The sequence below is a fragment of the Solanum lycopersicum genome, chromosome 12 (genome assembly GCF_036512215.1).
Source record: "Solanum lycopersicum chromosome 12, SLM_r2.1".
In the NCBI taxonomy this organism is placed as follows: domain Eukaryota; kingdom Viridiplantae; phylum Streptophyta; class Magnoliopsida; order Solanales; family Solanaceae; genus Solanum; species Solanum lycopersicum.
The window spans coordinates 66,769,380-66,779,308 of NC_090811.1; the positions used below are offsets into that span (position 1 = coordinate 66,769,380).

At 32.9% G+C, this 9,929-nt stretch overlaps 2 protein-coding genes across 2 annotated transcripts; both read left to right on the forward strand.

The window, feature by feature from the left end:
• Positions 1–571: 571 nt before the first annotated feature.
• LOC104645221 (mechanosensitive ion channel protein 6-like) lies at positions 572–4,373 on the forward strand. Its single transcript, XM_010316542.4, has 5 exons — positions 572–2,339; positions 2,510–2,633; positions 2,969–3,262; positions 3,348–3,550; positions 3,869–4,373. Exons 1-5 carry the CDS (start codon positions 982–984, stop codon positions 4,152–4,154), a joined length of 2,265 nt encoding a protein of 754 aa, XP_010314844.2. The 5' UTR covers positions 572–981; the 3' UTR covers positions 4,155–4,373.
• Positions 4,374–5,274: 901 nt separating this feature from the next.
• Positions 5,275–7,748, forward strand: LOC101253468 (glutathione S-transferase). The gene is made up of 3 exons (XM_004253087.5): positions 5,275–5,516; positions 5,645–5,693; positions 7,057–7,748. The coding sequence occupies exons 1-3, from the start codon at positions 5,364–5,366 to the stop codon at positions 7,518–7,520; spliced, it is 666 nt and encodes a 221-aa protein (XP_004253135.1). The 5' UTR covers positions 5,275–5,363; the 3' UTR covers positions 7,521–7,748.
• Positions 7,749–9,929: the final 2,181 nt, after the last annotated feature.

Sequence of the window (9,929 nt, forward strand, 5' to 3'; positions counted from 1 at the left end):
ATAGTTATTGACTCAGAATTTTTTTTCATCGAAAAAAACTAGAATCAAGAACAAATATTTAGTTAAGTGATCAAAATTAATATGCATATTTAAGAATAAAACTATAAGAATATGTGCTTTAATTAAGGATAAGATTATGACTGAAGTTCCAAAATAGTTATTAACTCATAAATTATTATTTTTTCCATCGAAGTAAACTAGAATCAAGAACAAATATTTAGTTAAGTGAGATCAAAATCAATATCTATATTTAACAATAAAACTATAAGAATATTTGCTTTAATTAGGGATAACAGAAGTTCCAAAGACATGTCTTAACTAAACTAAAATCATATTATTCATCGATTTATTTTTTTTGTAATTTAATATATCTTTTATTTTACGTGGTACACTCCGTGACATTACACAATCGAGACGTGTGAGAGATACTGTAATGCCACGTAAGCTAAAAAGGTCTACAAAATTACAAAACAAATTAGTTGAGAGGTAATATGACTTTAGTTTAGTTAAAGTGCATTTTTTATGATTTTGATCATAGTTTAAGAGTACGTATACCTTATCCCTTTGAATTATTCGGTTAATCTTTCAATTTTTTTTTTTATATTTCATATTCTCACGATTTATTTGTTCACTTTAAACTTCACATGTTTCTTAATTGATGTTTAGTCTTACGTCTTGAAAAATAATTTGAAAAACGCATTTTTAATACGTAAGCAAGTAAAAGTGAACGAATAGAGGAACCGACTTTAAGAAAGAAAATACATGAATCTTCCATCATCATCTCTTCTTTCTTTCATTTTTCTCCAGATTCTTCCTCCATCTTCAAAAAAAAACCCAGAAAAAGATGAGGAATAATAGTAGTAAAACATCTTTTTCAGACACTAAAAATCCCACTTTATTCACTGTTACTTTGTTCTTTCTTGATAATAGTGATTCATTCAAGAACAAGCCAAGAATCAGCAACTTTTTCACTTCTGAAAAATGGAAAAACTTAAAAAATCTTTCAAATCTGAAGAAGAAGAACATCAAAATCTCTTAAACCAAGCTGAAAAATCCAATCTTTCTGTGTTTAGAGAAACCCCAGAACCCCTAAAAGAAACTGAAATGTCCATTTCTGCAGAACCCCATTTCACCAAGAATGATAGTAATGATAAAGATTTAAACTTTATCACAGAATCACAACAAGAAGTTTTGGTTTGCAGTTCCACCTCTTCTTTTAGAAAAAAATCAAATCTTTTGGTAAACAGGACAAAATCAAGGCTAATGGAACCATCTGAGCAAGATCAGAGGTCTGGGGTTTTGTTAAAAGATAGTGAAATTGAAGAAGATGACCCCTTTTCAGATGAGGATTTACCTGAGGAATTCAAGAAAGTGAAGTTTAGTTTATTAACTGTTCTTCAGCTGGTCAGTTTGGTTTTAATTATTGCTGTTTTAAGTTGTAGTTTTGTGTTTCGTGTATTGAGAGAAAAGAGGGCTCTTGGGCTTAAATTGTGGAAATGGGAAGTAATGGTTTTGGTGTTGATTTGTGGAAGATTGTTTTCTGGTTGGGTTATAAGGTTGGTTGTGTACTTCATTGAGAGTAATTTTTTGTTGCGAAAACGCGTTTTATATTTCGTGTATGGATTGAGGAATTCAGTGCAGAATTGTATTTGGTTGAGTTTAGTTTTGATTGCTTGGCTGTGTATTTTTGATGAAAAAGTTGATAAAATGACTGGTGGGAAGGTTTTGCCTCATGTGTCAAGTATTTGGATTTGTCTTTTGGTTGGTGCATACATTTGGTTGTTGAAAACGCTTCTTGTGAAGGTACTAGCTATGTCATTTCATGTTAGTACATTCTTTGATCGAATTCAAGAATCTTTGTTTAATCAGTATGTGATCGAGACGTTGTCTGGGCCTGCATTGGTTGAGATTGATCAATCGGAGCAAGAGGAGGAAGGAGAGAAAGTTATGGTTGAAGTGGAGAAGCTTCAGAGTGCTGGGGCTACATTGCCTGCTGATCTAAAGACAAGCATATTTGCAAAGAGACCGATTGGAACACCGCGCAAGACTCCTACGGGTTCTACTCCGAGGAGTTCTGCATTTTCGAGGGTTATTTCCGAGAAGGAAAAGGAGGGTGGGATTACTATAGATCATCTGCATAAACTGAATCAGAAGAACATTTCTGCTTGGAATATGAAAAGGCTGATGAATATGGTTAGAAATGGTGTACTGTCAACTTTGGATGAGAAGTTACCACAATCGACTTTCGAGGATGATACTGCTGTGCAGATCACTAGTGAAAAAAAGGCGAAAGCTGCAGCCAAGCAGATTTTTAACAATGTAGCTAAGCCAGGATCCAAGTAAGTTGTTCCCTTAAAAAGAAAAGTTCAGTTTTCTTATTGTAACTCAGTATCTCTTTGTATTGTCGGTGTTAACGACAATTAGTTGTTGCCTTTAAATTCTTATGTTTATAATACTGAAGTTGAAATCTTTATATATCTATGCTCATACTATATGTGACTACCATTAGATTCATCTATTTGGAGGACTTGATGCGTTTTATGAAAGAAGACGAGGCTTCGAAAACAATGTGCCTTATTCAAAGTGGAACTGAAACCAAAGGCATAAGTAAGCGTGCTCTGAAAAATTGGGCGGTGAGTATGAAACTTTGCCAATTTTCTGTAAGAAAGGAAGTCCACTTCTTTTCTCGGTTAGATCAGTCGGAACTCATCTCAAAATGATGATTTTGGTATTCATTTCAAGTCATCGCCACAAAATGAAGATTGTGTTTTTAAAGAAAAGTATTGTTTTTTAGCCTAAGTTGAACAGACTCTTCACTTTTGATGCCACATCCGTGTCGGATTCTTCAAAGATACATTACTTTTGGAGAATCTGACACGCATCTGTCGACAATATTTGGAGAGTCTGAGCATAATTTTAGCACTAATATGACGGAATTTGAACGTTCTACTTTGTATTTTTCTTCCAGGTTAACGCATTTAGAGAGCGAAGGGCGCTTGCTCTGTCGTTAAATGACACTAAGACTGCTGTAAACAAGCTTCATCAAATGTTAAATGTCCTTGTGGCGATAATCATATTGGTCATCTGGCTCCTTATACTCAGAGTCGCTACTATGCATTTCTTAGTCTTTTTGAGTTCCCAGATTCTTCTAGTAGTATTCATCTTCGGAAACTCAGCCAAGACGACATTTGAGGCAATCATCTTTTTATTTGTAATGCACCCGTTTGATGTAGGCGATCGTGTTGAAGTCGATGGAGTTCAGGCAAGAAATTCTTCCGTTTCAAAGCGTATGTTTCATTGTGTTTGAACTCGTATACTAAAGCATTTATTTGATCATTGTGTTTCAGATGGTAGTTGAAGAGATGAATATACTGACTACAGTTTTCCTAAGATATGATAACCAAAAGATCATATATCCAAATAGTGTCCTATCGACGAAACCTATCAGTAATTACTACCGCAGTCCAGACATGGGAGATTCAGTCGATTTCTCCATTCATATCTCAACTCCTATGGAAAAGATTGCTATGATGAAAGAAAAAATAACAAGGTATATCTACGATATGTATGTTCATTTTCCAGAAAAAGTGCTCATATTCATTCTTATTACTGGATATATGGGAAAAGTGATCCGTTCTATAACAGTCATTCTCTATAACAAACATTTTCTATAACGTCCAAATTTTCTTTTGGAACTGATTTTCATATCGGAACAAACAACGTAGTTATAGAGTGGTTCGTCTTTAATGTCAAAATGCGCGAAGGAAGAGTACTTTTGACTTGCCTCTTAGCTTAAATCATGATAAGTTCTTGATATTCTTCCATACTTTTTTCGATTAGTTATGGTCATCTCTTTTGTACTGGGCAGGTATATCGAAAACAGGAGTGATCATTGGTATCCGGCTCCAATGATTGTAATGAGAGACGTGGAAAACATGAACGGGATAAAATGGTCCGTGTGGCTCTCACACACGATGAATCACCAAGACATGGGAGAGAGATGGGCGAGAAGAGCTCTTCTTATCGAAGAAATGGTGAAAACATTCAGGGAACTCGATATCCAGTATCGTATGCTACCTCTCGATATCAACATTCATAACCTCCCACCATTATCGTTAACAAGAGCTCCTTCTAACTGGACGACGTGTGCTTAAAATTGATTGAAAAGACGATCACTAAAGATCATACAAGATGGTTGAGGTGGTTTTTTGTTCATTGTTATTAGATGTCACAAGGTCCATACATAGATTGTGATTACTAATTACTAATTAGATGTTACAAAACTATTGTAATAAGATGTTTTAGGCCAAATGTTCATTGTAACAATGTTTAACCTTCTTAATGGATCTTCAACTTAACTAATTACACACAAATTTTGTCATATGAAAAAAATTGTGTAAGCCCAATATAAAGAAAGGACTCAATACTATAGTGAAACTCTTAACAAATGTCACATAAGTTCTTTTCTAATGATATTTCAAGCTTATTGTCTCGATCCTCGATTCAAATCAACACGTTAAGTTTACTTATTGTCTCGATCCTCGATTCAAATTCACACATTAAGTTCATTTAAAAGTAAATTCTCTTTCTTTACCAAAATACGTCACTACTAGAAACAGAGTTTTTCTCTCATCAGAACTTTTTGTTATAAAATATGATTTTTTTTCCATCAGAACAATATTGATGAAAACAGATTATCATTGAAATATTGAGAGTTTTTCTTTTCTTTTTTACTAAAATCAATATATGTCACAATAAACTTAGTTGAATAATCTCTCTTCAGAGACATCGATAAAATTGAAATGATACAGAGATAATTAAGGGATAAGGGTCTGAAAAATACCTCAACTTTGATCGAATTTGTTGTTGCGATATTGAAATTTTATGAGGATCTATTACCTCTATGAATTATTTAACAGTGGATTTTAAAGGTATATATATGGTCACGTGGACACATTACTATTTATAATTTTACATTATTTTTTATGTTTACGTGAGCAAATATCTATGTTTAAAATACGGTATTAAATAGCCTAGGAAAGTAATACTTCTTCATGAAAATTTCGAATCACAACAACAAAATTCGATCAAAATAGAGATATTTTTCAGACTCTTATCCCAAAAATTAAACATTAAAAAAAGTTAGTTGAATATTTAAATCATTTTAATGATTTTGTCTACCAAACCTATCCACTAATAAAACTTTTTTTAAAAAAATAAAATAAATTAGAATAATTAAAATTAGTGGACCCACCTTTAACCAATTGATGAAGAAAAGGATAATGTGTAATATGCTCAACAAAAGATTATAAAAAAACAAATATAAATTCGAAATAACACTAGTTTAGTTTCTTGATTTTCCGATGGCTACTCCGGTGAAAGTGTACGGACCAACTTTATCAACAGCAGTGTCAAGAGTTTTAGCTTGTCTTCTTGAAAAAAATGTTCAATTTCACCTCATCCCTGTTAATATGGCAAAAGGGGAACACAAAAAACCTGCCTATCTCAAAATTCAGGCAAGTTTTTTTTTCTTTTCGGAATCTTCGTAGCTCAGTTGATTGACTCTTACCCCAAATTTAGAAAAAAGGGGCTTGTTTCTTTTTACTGATTTCTCTGTTCTTACTGTTTCTCTTTTTTTTTTCAGCCTTTTGGTCAAGTTCCAGCTTATCAAGATGAGGATATCACTTTGTTTGGTAATTAAACTTTTAATCTTCTTAATCTTGTAGTAGATAGCCCTAGAAGTATTGGGTCAGTGTAAAGATTTGATTTTTATACTGCATTTGCCAAGAGTAGCTGGTTTTTATAGTAGTGTTATACTGCATTTGCCAAGAATAACTGATGTTTATAGGAGTGCACAATTTGGGATCTTGTTGTTTAATGTAATTTTAGTTTAGCTTACTGATGACATGACACTAGATAGGAAGGTTTGAAGGTGGTGGAGTGTTGTCGTATTTTTCGGTGGGAGAGGCAGAGCCCTCCCCCTGTTAATCTTGCAGCAGATAGCTCTGGAAGTAATGGGCCAGTGTAAAGATTGGACTTTTAAACTGCATTTGCCTAAAATAGCTGACGTTTATAGTAGTGCACAATTTGGGATCTTGTTGTTTAATGTAATTTTGAAGGTAGTTGAGTGTTGTCGTATTTTTCGTTGGGAGAGGCAGAGGCCTAGTCTCATCTTGCCCATTATCTGAAATCCCCCCCCCCCCCTCCCTGAATCTTGCAGGAGATAGCTCTGGAAGTAATGGGCCAGTGTAAAGGTTGGATCTTTAAACTGCATTTGCTAAGAATAGATGATGTTTATACTTTATAGTAGTGTATGATTTGGGATCTTGTTTTTTCTTAACGCAATATGGCTTATTGAAGGCATGGCCAAGGAAGGTTTGGAGGATTAAGGTAGTAGGTAAGCCGAGTGTTGTCGTACTTTTATGTGGGAGAGGTAGGGGTCTAGTCTCCTCTTCTTTGTATCTGGTAGTAATTTTCAGTATTTGCATAGTATCTCCTTCTTCAACTCTTGGTAATACTTGTTGCTACGTTTGCTTTGTTTCTCTTGTCATTTTGCTCTTGTTATTTTCCTTTCAATTCTGTTTTGATTACATTTCCTCTGAAAACAACTTCACGAAGGTAAGGTAAGGTAAGGTCTGCGTAAATCCTATCCTTCCAGATAACTAGTATGTAAATTGGGTCTTAAGGTATTGTTCATGATGCTTATACTAGTATGCAATTTGGGTTGTACATTGTTGTTAATGATGGTCATATTAGTATGGAATTTGAGGCTCACACTGTAACTTATGATATGACGTTGTTGATGATGCCTAAACTAATCAGTGACACCTAGAAAATAAGGGGAGTCGTTAACATATAGTTTATATACATGATACTAGTGTGGAATTTGGACCCTATGCTGTTATTTATTATGCGGTGTTCTTGTTGATGATGCTTATACGTTTAGTATGTGTTCATGATGCTCATACTAATATGGAATTTGCGTCTTACACTGTTTCGTAATGCTTATACTAACTAAAATTTGGGTTTACATTGTTGTACTTTTGGTAAATCCAGAATCCAGATCTATAAATAGGTACATATGTGACAAATATGGAAGTCAAGGTAACAAGGGATTATATGGAACGAATCCGTTAGAGAAAGCGTCTATAGATCAATGGATAGAGGCAGAAGGACAAAGCTTCAATCCACCAAGTTCAGTTCTTGTATTCCAGCTGGCTTTTGCACCGCGAATGAAGCTCAAACAAGACGAGAACTTGATCAGACAGAACGAAGAGAAGCTCAAAAAAGTACTTGATGTGTATGAAAAGAGGCTCGGAGATAGTCAGTACTTGGCTGGAGATGAATTCACATTGGCCGATCTCTCTCACCTTCCAAACATCCAATACTTGGTGAACGGGACAGACAGAGCAGAGCTCATCACTTCTCGAGAGAACGTGGGGAGGTGGTGGGGTGAGATATCCAACCGAGAGTCATGGAAGAAGGTAGTTGAAATGCAGACCTCACCCCCTCCTTCCTAGAACTTGTTGAAATCGTTGTGTTGTTTGTGGCATTGGAGTTCTATTTTTCCCCCAGATCCCACTCGTGGGATTACACTGGGTAATGTTGTTGTCATAGACTAGCTACACCCTCACCTACGAGTTGAATAAAGATAGGTTCCCAACAATACATCGAGGTGATTATCCAGGAAACTGTGTAATGAACATCCACAATACGATGTATTTATAACACAGACCATCTTATAAGGATGAGAATCGATCTACGAAAACAATAGTTTGAGAAACAACACTTCTAGAAATAGTTTTCGACTATCTTACATAAGCTATAACAATGTTTGGAACTGCATTACAATGCAAAATGAACTATATCTCTGCTCCTTCCATTCCTTCTAGTGCCTTTCCTTGTCTTTCTTTGCATACTTTTTGTAGACCTGTATGTATACACTAAAACAATCAATATCGAACTCGTTCAATACTACAACAACATAAACACAGTGTAATCTCATAAGTAGGGTTTGTGTAACGCAAACCTTTACCCCTACCTTAGGAGGTAGAGGTTGTTTTCCTATCGCGTTGCGAGACGGGGCTTGTTCTTTTGGTCGGTAGATTACTCCATTGCATACATCAGATCCCACTTTGAAATACACCAAATATCCAAAGTCAGTTTTGCCATAAATTTTCCCTTCTACTCGGAGACCCTTCGATTCTAAGCAACCTTTGAATAACGTAAAAAGGAACAGTCAGGTACACGAAACATTAAGATGTGATGCATGCAACTTATTCTAAAGTAAATATCATGAAGTGTCAAATGGCAATGTACAAACTTTTAAATTATATTTGAGCTCTAAATGTAAAATTTTGTAATTATAAATTATATAAAATTATTGGTCATTTTCAAAATAAAAATCTTTATAAAGTCAAAATCAATGAACTAGTTATAATCATAAATACTTATAAAGTGTAATAAATTTTCAGACACATATATTGCACATGTGTCCATCAAATAATATAAATTATATAAATTGATTGGCTGGTTAATGAGTTACATTTTGATATTATTAGATGTAAACATGTCCCAAAAAATAAAAATAATTTTAAAACTTTGATTACTGAATAAGATCATTTTTCGTTGACAAAATATGTTTTGATATATATATATATATATATATATATATATATATATATATGTTAAAATAGATTTAAGAACCTCATAATTCTTTTGCAAAATGCATTCTACATTAATATTATTATGCAATATATTTTAGCCAGAATAATTCATGTATTATAATTTCAAAAGAAAAATGAGAATTTGACCTACCATTTTCCTCATTATTGTTGCTGGAAGAGTGAAAAGCTTCAAAAAAAAAAAATCAATCAGAAAAATAGAAATTAAAAAAATAAATAAATGAAAGTGCACCTTATAGAACAAAATAATTAACATATTTGATTATTTTGCAAACCATAAAAAATAAGTTATGTAATATGTTAAAGGTCATATTTAAATTAAAAAGATTTATGAACATCATAATTCTTTTGAATTGCATATACAAATTTAAAATCTATAAACATTCATAATTTAGTGAGAATAATTCATATAATAAAAATTTGAAAAGAAAAAAGGTGAAAAAGAAAATTGGCTTACTATTTTCCTCATCATTGCTGCCAGAAGAGAGAAGAGCTTCAAAAAAAAAAACAATCAAAAAGGTAATTAATTTTTTTTGTCAATATATAAAAGGAAGAAAATTATATTATTAAATAGTATTAGTATTTAATAGATGTGCCAAATAAGTAATGAGTGAAAATTGAAGTGCGGGTTTGATTCTTTTTCATAGGCCAATCACATTAATTTTATTTTTTTTGTTATGGGTAGCAATGAGATTCGATTTCAGAATCTATGTCTGCTCTGATACCATAAAGTGTGTGATCATTTCATCAAAAAGTTTAATCTGTTAAAGTGTGCACACATTTATTTGTTAATTATATTCTCAGCACGCTCCCTCACGTACATGTCTGATTCTTTTTTATAAACCAAGCATTAACACAAGTATTTAAAAAGAAATATCTCGAAGCCGTGAAAGATTACGAAAATAACTTTTTTAGTTAATTATATACGAGAATTGATTAGAAAAGGCGAGATGAAAAATTAAATATAACTCTAATATAGTAATAACACATAAATTGTTATGATATATTGGAATAAATAGAAAAAAATCAAGTCTAATAGTAAATATCATAATTCATTTTGATGGACATGAAATAATTAGATTAAAATTTGGCATCAAATGTCCCTTCTACTTGGAAACACAATGATCCTAAATATAAAAAGAATATTTATATTTTCAACAGTAATTAAGATCTACTTAAGACCAGTTTCAACACAATGTTCGCACGATCTAAGCACAAAAGTATATTTTTTTGGAGTGTTCATAA